General features: G+C 46.4%; 1 protein-coding gene across 1 annotated transcript in view; it reads right to left on the minus strand.

Moving 5' to 3' along the window:
* Window positions 1-19,598, minus strand: part of LOC148453994 (connector enhancer of kinase suppressor of ras 2-like) — a 970,642-nt gene that overhangs the window by 610,021 nt on the left and 341,023 nt on the right. Inside the window, exons 3-4 of the mRNA XM_088461402.1 lie at window positions 14,337-14,539; window positions 1,164-1,251 (exon numbers count right to left, since the gene is read on the minus strand). Of these exons, the coding sequence (XP_088317528.1) occupies window positions 1,164-1,251; window positions 14,337-14,539 (291 nt within the window). The remainder of the gene's footprint in view (window positions 1-1,163; window positions 1,252-14,336; window positions 14,540-19,598) is intronic.

Genomic DNA, 19,598 nt, shown 5'->3' on the forward strand with positions numbered 1-19,598 from the left:
TGACTCATGAGATCTTTATCAAGGCCCTGTGTCTATAAACTCCCTGTTTCCAGCATTTCATTTCCGATCAAGATAAACAATGCAATAGGTTACTAATGGGTGATGACAAGATTTGCAGAGCACAGTATTCGTGTTTTCTACCTCCTGGAAACAAAACACATTTTTTTCATTAATATTATACAGTAGTTATTTATATGGCTCCTCAAGCAGACAGACAGGCTCATTGCGGCATAAAGACGCCTGTAACTCCGCACACAGGCGAATCTGCGCATTTATTTCTGCATATAAACCTATGAAAATGCGACTGACTTGTGAATAACCCTGAATCGGTCTCTGTATTTGTAAATTTGGGGTCGGATTGGGATCACAGAGGGTGAATTTACACCAGTAAAACAGGCAGAACTTTGCAGAACAAGATGAAAATTCCACTGGGCAGTTTGGTAAATCTCATTCATCTCCCACTTGGTGGGCAGCCAGCAACCATTGCAGTGATAGGAATGCACTTCTGTGTAGTGTACAGTACAATTATGGTTTCCTCACAATAAGATGTGAATGACTGAAATATTCTCTGTATAGCGCTGCGGAATATCTGTGCGCTATATAAATAACTGGTAATAAATAAATAAGGCATCATAAAAATGTTTCCTAGAAAAGATGTAGCGATGCTTTCCATACGTCAATTGTCGTGATCTTATCACACACACAGGACTGGAGTGGCCCACAGGGGTAGAGGGAAAATCCCCAGAGGGCCCCACTGCCTATGGGCCCACAAACCTCCCCTAGGTGACAGGTTCCAGACCTCATATTTTAGATGGTTATTCTATTAGACGGCCAGTTACCTGTTGGAGCAGGACCACTGCTCAGCATGGGGGCTTGGATTGCCAAGCTTCTGTGGTGGCTGACCACACCCCCTCTGGTGGATGCCACACCCCTTTCGCATGGGCCCCTGCCACAGCATTCCCCCGATGGGCCCTTCATGTACCAGTCCCACACTGCACACACATCTCATGCCCTCTCCCATCATGCTCTTATTACACCCATCTCATGCCCGCTCCCTCGTGCTCCTATCACACCCATCTCATGCCCTCTCCCTCGTGCTCTTATCACACCCATCTCATGCCCTCTCCCCTCGTGCTCTTATCACACACATTTCATCTCCTCACCTGTTGCACGATGGTTGTGAGTTCCAGGCACAGTTGAACAATATTATTTTTCAGCAGTGAATATTCCGTGACACTGACAAAGGGAGACCTGCCAGAATATAACACAATATGGTTAATATAGTGAGGGTTAGCGATGGAAGCAATGAACTAGGTTTATTTTTTCTGGTGCTTTTTATTAGGAAAACATGGCGTATTAATGCATGTCTGTTCTTGACTGGGAGAAGAACATGGGTGCATTAGCCTACATGGGTCTGTCCACATTACACAGCGACTATCAGGCCTATTGCACTATAAATCATCCGTGGTCTTTCACTGTTATTTTCACAATTGTCCAAGAAATCTAACAGAGACCGACTTCAGGAAACACATGAGAAGTGCAATGTGACCAGACCATATAAAGACAGCTGCTAACCCTGACATAAAGGCTGAGGGAAACATATATATAAAATATATACAAGATTCAGAAGGTTATTACAATGGTGAATACTGGAGATAATATTGTGCTGGTGGGGGACAGTGATTAGCTACCACCTGCCAGTAATTCCATTGCCGCCAGACTCCTACGGTACTCATCAATCATGGTCGGAATTAGTGTCCATTTTGGCCAAATACACTTGGGCAGAATACCTGGATTCCACGGAGGACATTTTGTAAACGCTTAGATATGGTCGTTATCCAGCCAACTGGTCAGTGCCTGAAAGATCTCTGATGCTTAATGGGATCTACAGTCATTTCCACCCGGGTATTTCTAAGAAACCCAGCAGAATTTACATATTCTATGGGCATCTTAAGCCTTTGTATACATTAATGACTGGTAACAGAGAACAGTATCTTATAATCTGCTAGAGAGCAGACACAATTAGGATACTTCTGAAGTGCAGTCACAGAATGGAAACTTTTACATACACGTTAGCCAGAAGTTGCCATTTTGTAAAAGGGTGTAGAGCCCAGTGCCATTTTGTAAAAGGGTGTAGAGCCCAGTGCCATTTTGTAAAAGGGTGTAGAGCCCAGTGCCATTTTGTAAAAGGGTGTAGAGCCCAGTGCCATTTTGTAAAAGGGTGCAGAGCCCAGTGCCATTTTGTAAAAGGGTGTAGAGCCCAGTGCCATTTTGTATAAGGGTGTAGCGCCCAGTGCCATTTTGTATAAGGGTGTAGAGCCCAGTGCCATTTTGTAAAAGGGTGTAGAGCCCAGTGGGGAGAGAAAATACAGGGACCAGCAACAGAGACAGGGAGAAAGGTGCAGGACAAGAGTGTTTGAGAGAGAGAGATTTGCTGCGAACAGTCACAGACTATCTGAAGACAAGGGCAGCCAAGAGTTGCTGGGACTTGTGGTGCCACATAGAAAGCCAAGCTGAGATTCCTGTGCCTACCTTTTGGAGGGTAAGTTGCGTCCTGATCTTGGTCCCCTGATTTGATGAGAGGAACCCATTACTACATACAAGTTTGATGTGTGATATAGGGACACTGCCCCTATTTTCATATCAATGCTGCAATATTGCCCTTTGACCCTCAGTTGTGAATACACTTTCAGGGCCACAACAGGTGCATAAAGAATTAACTGTAACTTGAGTTATCAATGACAGCTCTACCGTATTAGGTTACTGGGTCATTCTACTAATGTGTAAAGGATGTTGGTAATTTAGTTTAGGAAATAATCAATAAGATTGATAAATATAGAAATTCTAGCTATTAAATGTAATATAGTTGATCTTTGTATATTCTTGAAGTAACAGCAAATGGACAGTGGGGTTATATTTATTTTAGAAAAGGGGTAATAGTGAGTGTTACTGAGATTTATGCGATTTATTGTGTTTATGTGAACCAAACTAATTATTCTATAACTGTGACCCATTACAGCAACTTTGTTTTACTAGAAATGAACAGAGGTTACATTTTCTTAATGTTTGTCTCCCATAGTCTGTGTCTGGTTGGGGAACCCTTGCCTCTCTGTCAGGGCAAGGTCTAAGCTGGGAGTTGCTGACAAAGGAAGTGGTTGATCTTCATAGTTACTTTTAAAAGTAATTTTTGGCCCTAATAGACTCGCACACAAGTCACCCACATTGAGTTTTCGGCAATAAATGCAGCCTTCCCGCCCCTATCATTCCGACATCACTATCAGGGTGCATTTTCACAATTCTTTGTGTGAGAGAACCATCTGGCCTCACCCGGATCTCTGTGTATGCCATAGGCAATTGTGAGATCAGTCAGCAATAAGGCTTCCGATTCTGTTTCATTTGGGCGATGAGGTCTATCTACTGTACCTCTTTCTGACAGCACTGCTGACTACATGTACAAGTGTGGAACCTGGGACACTGCAGGACCCTAGCTGGCAGCACAATTATAGTCTGTATCAAAGAAGATTTGTGCAAATAATTGATATTATTACAAAGGTTTATGCAGGAGAATATTACCGGCTCCTTGAGTCCAACCTCTTCAACAAGCCAAAATTCTGATGACTTTTTCCATATTGCTGTAATCTGGAGAGCACAGATGAACCTAATATATATTTACGCTCAGAAAAGTGTAAGAAAAGCAATGTAACAGCTGGGCCCGTTTCTGCAATGATATACTACAAGCATTGATGCAGCAGGGTTACAGTATGGTTAAACAAACCCACAAATCAGAGAGGGACGTTAAGTCATCCCTTCCTAGAATGACATCTGAGGGGACACCTGAGCTGGGTAGGGGAGGGGGGATTGTATCTGTGTGCCATTTAAAATGTATTATCTATGAAAACTGGTAACACTTGGAGGGTCCTCCAGCCTGACCTTAGTTATATGCAGTGCCAGATTAAACCCTGTGGAGGACCCTAGGCAGTCGAAATCTCGGGACCCCCCTCGCAAATTCTCCCCTAATTTGTTTATTCATTTTACCAAAACATTCATTACTTTTTTTCTATGTTTTGGAAACAATTTCAGATACCCTGATTGTCATTTTCTTTGAAGCGCAAATTAATATTAATTTGATCTGTTGTCAGGGGCCCCTAAAAAGCGCAGGGCCCATAGGCTGGTTCCTAATCTGCCTATTTGGTAATCCGGAACTGGTTATGTGGCATTGCCCAGGGTACATGTAATGCCATGGTTTGTCCTCATTCCTCATTATACACATTTCTATACTCTGCTGCCAGCCACGCGTTATACTAATGCCAGTGTCATCCTATACTCTGCTGCCAGCCACGCGTTATACTAATGCCAGTGTCATCCTATACTCTGCTGCCAGCCACGTGTTATACTAATGCCAGTGGCATTCTATACTCTGCTGCGAGCCACGCGTTATACTAATGCCAGTGTCATTCTATACTCTGCTGCCAGCCACGCGTTATACTAATGCCAGTGTCATCCTATACTCTGCTGCCAGCCACGTGTTATACTAATGCCAGTGGCATTCTATACTCTGCTGCCAGCCACGCGTTATACTAATGCCAGTGTCATTCTATACTCTGCTGCCAGCCACGCGTTATACTAATGCCAGTGTCATCCTATACTCTGCTGCCAGCCACGCGTTATACTAATGCCAGTGTCATTCTATACTCAGCTGCCAGCCACGCGTTATACTAATGCCAGTGTCATCCTATACTCTGCTGCCAGCCACGCGTTATACTAATGCCAGTGTCATTCTATACTCTGCTGCCAGCCACGCGTTATACTAATGCCAGTGGCATTCTATGCAAATGAGGTGGAGGTGAGAGACTTTGCAGACAGTATGGCAGCGTATATTTCAGTAAGGGCGCGACAACGGGACTGTGGGCGATGCACGGTTGGACGTATCCTGGTATATATTGCGCATTTAGGGGCCCATTTATCATTGTACATTTGAGGTATAATCCCCGAAAACTCCCATTTTCGAGGGTTAACCACAAATACTTAGTATCCCCCGGATGTATGAAGGAGGGACCCACCATTCCCGCAGCTGCACCCCCCTTAGGTTTCGATGGAGGATGCAATGCTGGCAAATTGACCAACATCTGAAGATGGCGTTAGCCGCTGTAGTCTATGGGCTACACCGCACATAATTAGCCGGCGGAGGGTTCTTCCAGAGGTCTCCCCAGCAATGGCGGGCGTTCATGTGCAGTCAGCGTGACCGCGCAGCAAGCGCGGCAGCTCTCCGGGCACATCGCAGGGACGGGCTCATTTTGGATGATACATCTGGGCGCTATGATCGCATATTGCAATGCGATCGTGGGCGGTAATGTGATGCTCAGATCGCATTGCAATAGCAATCATTAATAAATGTGGGCCTTAGTATAGGTTACTATATTCTGATAATGACAACTAACAAACCTAGTGCAGCGATATGCGAGATGCGTTCAACTCCACGTACAGGGCAAATATCCGCCTTTATTTATATGTGCGTAATGTGGGATATAATATATATATATAATATATATATATTGTGACACAGTCAGGTTAGGGGGTCCCTCTCCTGGGTAGAGGTCTCCTTCCTTACACACAGCAGCTGGGAAGCAGCACACCAGTCTGGATGCAAGTACAAGCTGGTCGGCGCCAGTCTTTATTGTGCAATATCAGAAATAACACAGAGAAAACATAAACGTAAATTCTAGCCCTGTCGGGGCACTAACTTCACAGGTGGTTCCCTCACTACCAGAACCTGGCAGGGCCTAATGCCCTCACCAGCAACAAGGGCACAGCACAACACTCACAGATAGGTTTTCAAGTGTCTCTGAGCAAACTCCCTGTCTGCTCTCCCAGGTGAGACACTCAGCCCTCCACACACTAGGCTTATATTGGCCACTCTCAGGTGGAAACCCTAACAATCCTGTTACCAGGCTAAGAGAACCAAAACCTGGAGTGGCCGTGGGTGGAGCCCTCCCTCTCCTCTCACCCACAACCCCCAGGTCCCAAACCGGCTTTTCAAAAAGCTGAAACTCAAGCCTGCTACACTGCAGACTTTCTCCTGGGGATTTAAAACACATAAGACAGGAATCTGGGATAAATGTCCCTGCCACAGACCACTTTACCAGTGATCCTATCACAATATATATATACATATATACACATATAGCTGATATGCGCTGGGTGCAGAATTCTATTTCTGCCGTGAGGGATTTATTCATTGTAATGTAAAACTAATGAATATTGTGGATACACAATACTGTACGTTTTACACTCATGTGATCGCCCCCTGGGACACCAGATTAGAGTTGTGTCTATCCTGTAGCAGAATAACAATTCCTCCCTGTATTGTACATTTCATTACATATGAATCTTGGAGCTTTGTGAAAGTGTCTTTAATTCATATGAAGAGCCCCGGTAGATTTGTCTGCACTGATGTGGGAAGGGTACGCGGCGTCTAATGGCACCGTGACTCTAATCTGACCGGACAGAACCAGGTCACGCTGACCGCCTGCGGCTGAGCCAGGATGTCATGTACGGGAATGATGAATGCCTCCTCTCCAGCGTTCAGAGCTCCCATTCACATCACTGTATTTATCAATCAGAGGAAACGCTCTCACTCAACGGCCGATCTCTCTTTTTTTTTAATGGAATAAAATGTAAAACAAAATTTATAGTCAGCGACTTCAGCACAAAGGATGAGAAGAAAAATATTAAAAGGTATTTTTCTCTGGACTGAGTTACGTACAGGTCACGGCCCTTTATATACTTCATTTTATTATAGCGATGCTCCTCGTTCCCACCCTGCTCGGATGCGCAGGGCGATAGCCTGAAAAGGTCACTGTGCAGGTTCCGTCTCGTCAGACGGATGTGCTGGGGATGGAGGCGCCTACGATTATTGTATTAAGTGATTTAGGGGCTCATTTATCATTGATCACATACTCAATGCGATGTGGGCGCAATATTAGCGCCCAGTGATTACATTGCAGGAAGCGATCATAGCACCAGGATGTATGACAAAGCACAGGCAGGGACAGGGGCTCCGGAAGGACCTGTCCCTGCAATGTTGTGGCGTCAGCTGTCTCTTCACTCCGGTGCCTGGGATCCTACACATGTGTGATCTACAGACCATTGCCAGGGGGGGCTCCTCTGGTACCCTCTCCCCACAGGCGTCACAAGGGAGGTGCGGACCACACCCAGGTGTCCCCTTCCAGGGGGGTGACACCAAGATGCCGGGTCCTCCCAAGTGACGGAGTTGGGTGCTGCACTGACATAATCGGGCAGCACTTCCTGTCACTGGGGAGGAGCCGGCACAGTCTCCGTGGGCAGCCCTGTGTCTCCGGGAGTGCTGGGCACACCCACAGAAGCCACGCCCCCCACATTGAATGATACATGGCTTACTCACAAGGCCACGCCCCTTTTTCGGAAGCTCATCTCCAACGCAGGGGCGTATTAAGAGAGGAGGGGGCCCGTGTACATTCCTGGTCCAGGGCTCCCTCCTCTCTCCCCGGTGGGCAGCAGCAGACTGACTACATCTGACCAATGACCGTGGCATCAGTAGACTCTCGGCACTAGTCTGTGCCCAGAGTCTACTACGCATGTGGAGGTCGCAACATTTTCCCGGCGATTTCCTCACTGCACATGCGCAAAACACTGGGATAATGGCCTCAGCGGCCATTTTGTGCCAGGCTGAGACACCCAACGCCGGGCCTCGGAAAGGTGCGATTTGGAAAATATGGGTGCGGGGTGTGTGGTGCGGGCCCCCGCTGGACCCAGGGGCCCATGTGCCCCGTCCCTATTATAGATACGCAAAGGTGCCTCTGCGTCTTCTGGCTAATCTGGCCATATGCCGCTCATAGGCTACAGCAGCACAACAGCATCTTTACATGGCGCTATCCGCGGGGCCAGGCTACAAAATGCGCCGCTTTCTGGATCTTGGTAAATCTGACAGCATAGCAGCCCACCCCCCCCATAGAAGCCTAAGGGGGCTGCTGAGGGAAAAGGAGGGACAGCAGCCGATATGGGAGATAACCGCTGTGATCCCTCCGTCATACATCTGGAGGATACTGAATATTTGTGGGTGTTTTTGGGGGGATACACCGCGAATATGAAATGATAAATGGGCCCCTCAGTGATTTACTTACAGAGATGAAGAAGATGTGAAAACCACCAGCAGGAATAATCCCCTCTGATGACTATAGTCCCCTCCCCCCGCGCCTTCACAGTCCGTTATACATACATATTGACGTCCCACTACTCCACTTCATTCTCATTCATTCATTTCCTATCTTCATTTACCCAATTGTGACTCCTTCCACCTCCTGTCACCATAATATAAAGCCTTTAGTTTTCTCTACCCATCAATAATTCTGTATCCAGCAGCCGGTGATCTATCCCAAATTCCAGCCCCCCTGGGCACTACCCAGCCACCCCATTCCGACTCAGCACACTATAGAACCTCTCTCATCAACACTGCAGTCACACCCTAACAACAACCCCACGGCCAGCGGCTCCAGCTTTCTATTAACTCTCATTGCCCACTTGGATTGCAGCCACCACACACCAAGAACCCTCCCAGAAAGTAGGAGGACATTGGTAACAGTTTTGTACTTCCCAAATACAGTACACGGTATCTGCCATGCCACCAAAATGCTCTGCACGCTGGGGATTTTCCTTCACTTATCTGCGCTCAGGTTTCTAAACCCAAATTTCTCGTTAGTACATCTACATCACTTCTCAATCCTCCTAAACCAACCTGCCCGACCACCCTCATTACCCAAGGTCTTGCTTCCTACATCAAGGACAAGATACGGTATGAATTACTATCCTCTTCTCCCAGCAGCTAGCTGCTAAGCTCCTTCCTGAAGCCTGAGGCACCTTCTTTCCATTTCATCCCAGAAAGTAAGACTCTCTCTCTCTCTCTCTCTCCTCCCGCTCTGCCATCTGTCTACTCAACACTATTTCTTCACAAATTACTGCTAATTACTGTTTCTTGTGCACATCCAATCGCAGGAACCACCATCTGTAGTCTCTCCATCATTATTCAAGCTACTAATTCTAACCCAAATTCTCTATCAGATTACTGTCCCATCTGTGCCAGGAGCCTCCGAGCTTCCTGAGAAGCTTCCATACCCACATCGCACAGAACCTACTGGACCATCTTCAATGAAGGTTTTGTTCCCAACGCTCCACAGAGACTGTCCTATGGAGGTCAATCACCTGATCGCTGCTAAGTCTATAGCACATCACCTGTCTGTAATTCCCCTGGAACCCTGGCGGTATTTGTCTGTGACCTCATGAATTAGCTCATTTGTGTCTCAGCATTACCTCTATGTGGATGATTCCCAAATGTATCATTACTCTCAGGATCTCACGCCATTCATTTTGGCCCGCGTTACTGGATGTCCTCTGGCTACATCATATTCAACCCGTTAATGAGCTATTATTGTTTCCAGCAGACATAAGAGGCCACCTAACTGGCATCACAACTATGCATCCTACCTGCCTGCAATGTTATTTATATGTACTTATATCTCAGGACACTTTATTCCATGAAACCGTGATCTCTACCATTGACTATTGCAATTTCCTCCTTACTGGGACTCCCTCAGTCACACTTTAACCCAGACAATCAATTGTGAGCACAACGGCTTCACTGATTTTCCTCACAAAACGTTCTCCCACTTGCGCTGCTCCACAGGGTCCTGTATCGAGGGATGTAGTTTAAATCCCGGCTGTCGGTATCCCACAGCTCAGAATGCTGGCGCTGTAATCCCAACACCATCCAGAATCCTGATGCCAGCATCCTGATGGCAGGTAGCGGGGTTAGGAGGAGTGTTAGGGTTAGGCACTCGGGGGAGGGTTAGGGTTAGGCACTAGGAGGAGGGGTAGGCACTAGTGGGAGGGTTAGGCACTAGTGGGAGGGTTAGGGTTAGGCACTTGCGGGAGTTAGGGGTAGGCACTAGGGGGAGGGTTAGGGGAAGGCACTAGGGCAGTGTTGGCTAACCTTGACACTCCAGCTATTGTGGAACTATATATCCCAGCATGCCCTGCCACAGTTTTAGCATGCCCTAATAGCAAAACTATAGCAGTGCATGCTGGGTTATGTAGTTCCATAACAGCTGGAGTGTCAAGGTTAGCCAACACTGCACTAGGGGGAGGGTTAGGGTTAGGCACTAGAGAGAGGGTTAGGGTTAGGCACTGGGGGGGGGTTAGGAACTAGGGGGAGAGATAGGGTAAGGCACTAGGGGGAAGATTAGGGTTAGGCACTAGTGGGGGGTTAGGCACTAGGGGGAGGGTTAGGCAAAGGCACTAGAGGGAGGGTTAGGCACTAGGGGGAGGGTTAGGCACTAGGGGGAGGATTAGGGTTAGGCACTAGGGGGAGGATTAGGCACTAAGGGGAGGGTTAGGGGTAGGTACTAGGGGGAGGGTTAGGGTTAGGCACTAGGGGGAGGGTTAGGGTTAGGCACTAGGGGGAGGGTTAGGCACTAGGGATAGGGTTAGGGTTACGCACTAGGGAAGGGTTAGGGATAGGCACTAGGGGGAGGGTTAGGGTTAGGCACTAGGGGGAGGGTTAGGGTTAGGCACTAGGGGGAGGGTTAGGCACTAGGGGGAGGGTTAGGGTTAGTCACTAGGGGGAGGGTTAGGGTTAGTCACTAGGGGGAGGGTTAGGCACTAGGGGAAGGGTTAGGGTTAGGCACTAGGGGAAGGGTTAGGGTTAGGCACTAGGGGAAGGGTTAGGGTTAGGCACTAGTGTGAGGGTTAGGCACTAGGGGGAGGGTTAGGGTTAGGCACTAATGGGAGGGTTAGGGTTAGGTACTAGGCGGAGGATTAGGGTTAGGCACTAGGGGGAGGGTTAGGCACTAGGGGGAGGGTTAGGGTTAGGCACTAGGGGGAGGGTTAGGGTTAGGCACTAGGGGGAGGGTTAGGGTTAGGCACTAGGGGGAGGGTTAGGCACTAGGGAGAGGGTTAGGGTTACGCACTAGGGAAGGGTTAGGGTTAGGCACTAGTGGGAGGGTTAGGCACTAGGGGGAGGGTTAGGGTTAGTCACTAGGGGGAGGGTTAGGCACTAGGGGGAGGGTTAGGGTTAGGCACTAGGGGGAGGGTTAGGGTTAGTCACTAGGGGGAGGGTTAGGGTTAGGCACTAGGGGAAGGTTAGGGTTACGCACTAGGGGAAGGGTTAGGGTTACGCACTAGGGAAGGGTTAGGGTTACGCACTAGGGAAGGGTTAGGGTTAGGCACTAGTGGGAGGGTTAGGCACTAGGGGGAGGGTTAGGGTTAGGCACTAGGGGGAGGGTTAGGGTTAGGCACTAGGGGGAGGGTTAGGGTTAGGCACTAGGGGGGAGGGTTAGGGTTAGGCACTAGGGGGGAGGGTTGGGGTTAGGCACCAGGGGGAGGGTTAGGCACTAGGGGGAGAGTTATGGTTAGGCACTAGGGGGAGGGATAGGCACTAGGGGGAGGGTTAGGGTTAGGCTCTAGGGTGGAGGGTTAGGGTTAGGCACTAGGGGGGAGGGTTAGGGTTAGGCACCTGGGGGGAGGGTTAGGGTTTGGCACTAGGGGGAGAGTTATGGTTATGCACTAGGGGGAGGGTTAGGGTTAGGCACTAGGGGGAGGGTTAGTGTTAGGCACTAGGGGGAGGGTTAGTGTTAGGCACTAGGGGGAGGCAGGGCCGGATTATAGGGGGGGCGAAGGGGGCGGTCGTCCTGGGGCCCCCACACATAGGGGGCCCCCCACACACAGTACTCAGCCCCCGGGAACTACTAATAACTAAAAAAATGGAGCACAGCATTTAGCTCCTGTGCTCCTCCTGTAGTACATAAGAGTACTACAGACGAGGCACACTATAAGAGCACTATAGAAGAGGCACACTAGAAGAGGCAAACTATAGGAGCACTATAGAAGAGGCACACTATAGGAGCATTATAGATGAGGCACACTATAGGAACAATATAAAATTACAGTATAGGAGCACTATAGAAGAGGCACACTATAGCAGCATGGCAGTATAGAAACACTATAGGAGCACTATAGCAGTACAGCAAAGGCACACTATAGGAACATTATATAAGATGCACACTATTGGAGCATTATAGAAGATGCATACTATAGGAGCATTATAGAAGATGCACACTATAGGAGCATTATAGAAGATGCACATATAGGAACATTATATAAGATGCACACTATAGGAGCATTATAGAAGGCAGTATAGAAACACTATAGGAGCACTAAAGAAGTCCAGTATAGGAGCATTATAGATGAGGCACACTATAAGAGCCCTATAGAAGAGGAACACTATAAGAGCACTATAGAAGAGGCACACTATAGGAGCACTATAGAAGGTCAGTAAGGGAGCACTATAGAAGAGGTATATTATAGGAACACTATAGAAGTACAGTACAGAAGCCATATAGAAAAGGCACACTATACGAGCACTACAGAAGTACAGTATAGGAGCACTATAGAAGAGGCATATTATAGGAGCACTATAGAAGTACAGTATAGGAACACTATAGATGAGGCACACTATAAGAGCACTACAGAAGTACAGTATAAAAGCACAATAGAAAAGGCACACTATAGGAGCACTATAGAAGGTCAGTATGGGAACACTATAGATGAGGCACACTATAGAAGTACAGTATAGAAGCCCTATAGAAGTACAGTATAGGAGCACTACAGAAGTACAGTATAGGAGCACTATAGAAGAGGTATATTATAGGAACACTATAGAAGTACAGTACAGAAGCCATATAGAAGAGGTACATTATAGGAGCACTACAGAAGTACAGTATAAGAGCACTATAGAAGAGGCATATTATAGGAACACTATAGAAGTACAGTATAGAAGAGGCACACTATAGGAGCACTATAGAGGTAGAGTATAGAAACACTATAGATGAGGCACATTATATAAGCACTATAGATGTACAGTAAAGGAGCACTATAGATGAAGCACGCTATAAAAGCACTATAGAAGAGGCACACTATAAGAGCCTTATAGAAGAGGCACACTATACTAGCACTATAGAAGTACAGTATAGGAGCACTATAGATGAGGCACACTATAGGAGCACTATAGATGAGGCACACCACAGGGGCACTATAGAAGTACAGTATAGGAGCACTATAGATGAGGCACACCATAGGAGCACTATAGAAATACAGTATAGGAGCACTATAGATGAGGCACACCATAGGAGCACTATAGAAGTACACTATAGGAGCACTATAGATGAGGCACACTATAGGAGCACTATAGAAGAGGCACACTATAGGAGCACTTTAGATGAGGCACACTATTGAAGTGGCACACTATAGAAGCACTATAGAAGAGGCACACTATAGGAGCACTATAGAAGAGGCACACTATAGGAGCACTATAGAAGAGGCACACTATAGGAGCACTATAGATGAGGCACACTATAGGAGCACTATAGATGAGGCACACTATAGGAGCACTATAGATGAGGCACACTATAGGAGCACTATAGATGAGGCACACCATAGGAGCACTATAGAAGTACAGTATAGGAACACTATACTTGAGGCACACCATACAGTAGGAGCACAATAGAAGTACACTATAGGAGCACTATAGATGAGGCACACTATAGAAGCACTATAGAAGAGGCACACTATAGGAGCTTTATAGATGAGGCATACCATACAGTAGGAGAACAATAGAAGTACACTATAGGAGCACTATAGAAGAAGTTTAAGATTACTACAGCAAAGAAGTATATAGGAGCTGTATAAAGCAGTATATTATGCTGGCATATACAGTACTGTGAGGGAACAGAAACTAAATCCTGCATACATCTATTTTGGCAGGGGTCATTTTTAACCTTCTGTGAACCAGTTGGAAAAACAGCAACATGGCGAACCATGTGGGGTATCTCATACCCCATGCTATACTTCACCATAAGTATACCAATTTAGTATGACAGTAATTCCAACTGTCATTACATCATTACATCAATTCTAGTCCCTTATGTTATAAAACTAAATAATAAAAAGGGAATTAACTCTTTAATCTTTTAAAACAAGAAAACAAAAATGAAACTATTTTTTACGAACTAAGTTTTTGAAAAAGATCTTTGGAACAAATTTGAATCACAATTTAGCACTCGCCGTACTAAACCGCCATCACTACACAAACTGGCAACATAACAATTCCAGCTACAAGAAACAGCAACTTGCGTGCAGTATTTTTTTAAAAAGTTATAAGATTTTCAGTCTTGCTGGGGTCACACCCAACCTAGTTCACCGAAGTTTAATAAATGCCCCCTGCTGTTTGAACCTCGACAATTAGAAGTTACCTGTCCAGCCAGGCCAACAAATTTTTAGCAGCACCAATCAGATCCACCACCGAGGTAAGAAAGTCATTTGGCAGTCGCCGGGAGGCTCGCCCATCATAGTGTCCGCTCCGCCTTCTACCCGTTATAAAGTTTTGCAGATTTTTGGCCGATGCGTTAAGTTTGTGAGATAGCGTTCGCAGGTTCTCCGTTTCCAATCCATAATTCTACGAAAATAAAAGACAATCAGATGTTATTATTATTAAAAGGCGTTGAAATGAGAAATGTACATCCTGCATATAACAGAACTCTGGAATTCGCCAGCACAGGTAATATAAAGGTAATCACATCTTTGAAAGTAACAAAAACAAAAAAAAGGCAAATAAATATTTATATTTTTAATATTGTGTGTCGGAGCTTCTGTGAAATTCAGTCAAAGCTACATTGTATCTGATCCTGGTGGGTGGGAGCTCAACATCCTCGCCCTATGTGCAGTGATTGCAGCAGAGAACTACATCTACCACAATGCATTGCATCACATCAGCACTGAACAGTCAGTTATCCCACAACTGTCCATAATTTCCAGTCCTGATGGCGTCAGATAGCGCATAACTAGGCCTTTTACCGCTTGTTAATTTGTAGAAGTCAAAAGAAAAAAAAATCACTTTCTAGTAGAACCAACATTAATTTAATGTTTTCTTATTATTATTTCATTCTACTTTATAATTATTTAATTTATATATTTATCTATCTTCCCCAACCAGCAATATTCTCTAGCACTGTTTCTCATTGTAGCAGAGGGAGACAGGAAACCCGGCCGGGAGGATAACTGGGGCTCACTCTCAGCAGAGCAATACTGACTCCTCCCAACGCGCAGTTCCCTGACAGTGAGACCTGGAAGATTAAGAAATTCTGCATCACTGGAAAAGTCTCAAACACTGTTAGCTGGAATATGTGAAAAAACAAATAATCTGGTTCTACTAATTATAATCTACCCCTTCATCAGGCATCAAAGCAATATGCTGCATTTATTGTAAGTGATCGCACAATTGTTACCCTGCACCAGAAAATATAATATTTCCTTATTCATGAGCCGGTTGGAATCTGTCACCACTGGCATCATAAAACATAACATATAACATGTGCGGGGTTGGAGCCCATTGGGCCTGATTCAGAGCCACTCGTAAGCGGCAGCTCGTTCGCTCCGAGCGATGTTTGCCCAACTGCGCATGTGTACGGATCGTTATACGCATGCGCGAACCAGTCAGTGCAGCCGAAATTCATGTGCTCGCAAAATAGCGAATGCCTGATAATTTGAGTGACAGAATGAGGCGTATGTGGGTGGTAACAGGGGAAGGTGCTTGAAAACGGGGAGTGGAGATCAGAACGCAGGCGTGCTTAAAGGTCAAAACGGGTGTTTTATGGGTGTGCACATTTAAAACAGCAGCGTCATTGACCACGTCACTGGGTTATTTTATAGTCAGAACTGCTCGCAAAATTGTGGTAGCAAAAACCAACCACAAGAATAGCGAGCAGCTCATACCCTGTTCGATGTACTCGATTAATCTAATAAATAGCGGACATGACCTAGGATGCGAGCGGCCAGGGGGCGTAGTTTCCCAAAAAACGACCGCAAGTTTTGTTCGCTCGTTCAGACCTAGAGGCGTGAACAGACCGCAAAGAGCGAACGGTTCATTTGAATAGCCACCCCTACTTTCAGGACGAGCGAGCGCTGATTGCGTCCGGCTCTGAATCAGGCCCATTGTCCCGTATGACTCCCTACTCATTAACCTTTGCACTTGCAGTTGGTGTATTTTCTTGCCTATGCAGGGGCGTTTCTAGAGGGGAGGGGGCCCGTGTGTAGTCTCCATCACGGGCCCCCTACTCTCCGTCTGGCGGCCAGTGGCGCACTTATAGACTCTGGGCACTAGAGTGTGCCTAGAGTCTATAGCGCAGGCACAGGTCACCAGGAAAATGGCCGTGGTGGCCACTTTCCCTGTACTGCGCATGTGCAAATGACAGGAAAATGGCCACGGTGGCCATTTTCCAGCCGTTTTCACAGGCGCAGACACCGAAGCCGACGTGGGACACTGGAGAGGTAAGTTTTATGGGTGCAGGGTGTGCAGTGCGGACCCCCCCATGACCCAATATATGTATATAAAGAGGATGGGGATAAAGTACTAACCAATCAGCTCCTAACTGGCACTTTACAGTGTTAGAAAAATGACAGGAGCTGATTGGTTGGTACTTTATTCCCATCCACTTGGTCTCTCCAAAGCTTAATACATAGTACCTGTGTTTGAAAAATAACAGTTCGTAGCTGATTGGTTGGTACTTTATCTCTCTCCAAGACTTAGTACATTGGTCCCTTAGTGTTACATCCAGAGCTGCCACTCTCCCAGTAAGCCTACAGCCTCCGCTCCCTCTCCTCTTACACAGGGACGTCTTTTGACGCCAAACCAGCTCCTTTTAAAGGCTCCGCGTCACGTCTTGGCCTGGCTTCTGATCTATTCCACTACTCTTGCTGTCAATCACGTTCTGAGAATTCCCAGAAGAGGCTAGGGTTCCTGTCACTAACCAGCAGCAGCCATCTTTGTGTAGTCCATGCAGAGAGCATCCATCTTGTGTGGGCCCCTGCGTAATTAGCTCTGGAGATCTCCAGGACACTATGGGCCAGGACAGCAAGGGGGCACAGGTCATATTTATGCAGATTTGTTACTATTAATGAGTGCGAACTGAGGTGGGAAAATAAAAATTCCAGTGACTAGGAAGCAGCAGCACCCCCCAGTGGTCACATTATTATGTAAAACAATAACCTGAAGACTGCTCATTTGCTGAGCCATAAACAAAGAGATAACATGGAAAATGGTGCAATCTCTCTTTTAAAATCATTTATCAGTCTGTCAGGACAATGATATTTTACTGCTAAATTGCACAGTTATAATCCTTCCTGGCAGGAACTGTGGCTTTAATTTAAATATAAAGAACTATGCTGGTATTTGTAAACACAATTACACATCCATTATCTTAGGAAACCTTTGCCTAATTGACTCATTTACATACAAATCCACTGACATTAGCAAAGCTCAGTAGTTTGTGTACTGACAGTTTACAGCCAGTTATAAGCGATTTACACCCCTGCGCTGCTGAAAGGCGCAATGAAATGAATCCGTGCTGTAAAACACACATTACATTTTACAGTGGCAGTAAAGTGCTGAAAATACAGTAAGTTTACGCCAAATGGCTGTATCACACGCTGGGCTGGAACGTGCGCTGACTGTGTGTTCCTGGCAGGATCTCTATAGTCCAGGATAGCTGCCCGCTCAGATGATATATCAGCTTGTGTTTGTGGACATGCAGAAATAATATTAAATATGGGCTGTTAATAAGGGACATGGAAGAGTATTTTAAAAAGACAAGTTTGTTTCTATATCCTACACTACTGCACAAATACTAAAGGTCTGTCATGTAGTGTGGAAATCGGCGTGATGGCATTCATAGTGTTAAACCTTAAGTTAAATGTGTCAGCTCTCTGGATGATGTACAGTGTTCATTCTAGCACCCTGCTCCTATCACAACTCGTGCAGTTCCTCTTTCCTGCCTGCGGTGTCACTCTATGCTCTGGTGTTTCTAGCACACTCAGCTAATGCAACAAACTGCTGAAATTCAGACCCGAGTGTGATAGAAGCACCAGAGCAGACAGCGACACACCAGGCAGGAAAGAGGAACTCAAGTTGCTAGAATGAACAGTGGATGTGTTCACACCTAATGTGAGTATATCATGGGTGGATGGATGCAGGAGTGCACTTAGGAAGGGTTTGCAGTTGCCCAGAAAACCCTCCTGGACTCAAATCAGCACCTCCTGATCTCAGCTGCATATTGCATGTTATGTGCAACCAATTAGGCAAAGCTGTGCAATTCTCGCCTCCACAATACCATGGTGACTGGCACTACAGTAAGCTGACTGGTCTCCCCTGCATCCAGCAGTGGTGAAAGTCCCAGGGCTCTGTACAGTATATTGGGACTTCTGCTACTATATCTGACAAGCAGGGGTAGGCAACGTTTTTGTCTTTGGATGCCAGATGTTTGTCATTACAAGCAAAAATATTTCCAGCGTTTCACCAGGAGTTTAGGAGCAACGCTGCACATGTAGTAGGAGAGGGACTGGCCCCGTAAGTGCCACATTGTAGCACTAGTGGTGAGGTTACCTATACCTGTGCTAAGGTTACCTATACCTGTGCTGAGGTTACCTATACCTGTGCTGAGGTTACCTATACCTGTGCTAAGGTTACCTATACCTGTGCTAAGGTTACCTATACCTGTGCTGAGGTGACCTATACCTGTGCTGAGGTGACCTATACCTGTGCTAAGGTGACCTATACCTGTGCTAAGGTGACCTATACCTGTGCTGAGGTGACCTATACCTGTGCTAAGGTGACCTATACCTGTGCTACGGTTACCTATACCTGTGCTAAGGTGACCTATACCTGTGCTAAGGTGACCTATACCTGTGCTACTGTTACCTATACCTGTGCTACGGTTACCTATACATGTGCTACTGTTACCTATACCTGTGCTACTGTTACCTATACCTGTGCTGAGGTTACCTATACCTGTGCTAAGGTTACCTATACATGTGCCGAGGTTGCCTATACTTGTGCTACGGTTACCTATACCTGTGCTGAGGTTACCTATGCCTCTGCTATGGTTTCCTATACCTGTGCTACGGTTACCTGTGCTAAGTTTACCTATACCTGTGCTACTGTTACCTATACCTGTGCTGAGGTGACCTATACCTGTGCTAAGGTGACCTATACCTGTGCTAAGGTGACCTATACCTGTGCTACGGTGACCTATACCTGTGCTGAGGTGACCTATACCTGTGCTACAGTGACCTATACCTGTGCTACAGTGACCTATACCTGTGCCGAGGTTGCCTATACCTGTGCCGAGGTTGCCTATACCTGTGCCGAGGTTACCTATACCTGTGCCGAGGTTGCCTATACCTGTGCTAAGGTTACCTATACCTGTGCTAAGGTTACCTATACCTGTGCTACGGTTACCTATACCTGTGCTACGGTTACCTATACGTCTGCTATGGTTACCTATACCTATGCTACAGTGACCTATACCTGTGCTACAGTGACCTATACCTGTGCTACAGTGACCTATACCTGTGCCAAGGTTGCCTATACCTGTGTCCCGAGGTTGCCTATACCTGTGCCGAGGTTTCCTATACCTGTGCTACGGTTACCTATACCTGTGCTACGGTTACCTATACCTATG

Source organism: Taudactylus pleione, unplaced genomic scaffold (genome assembly GCF_031769625.1).
Source record: "Taudactylus pleione unplaced genomic scaffold, aTauple2 ptg001043l, whole genome shotgun sequence".
Classification (NCBI taxonomy): Eukaryota; Metazoa; Chordata; class Amphibia; order Anura; family Myobatrachidae; genus Taudactylus; species Taudactylus pleione.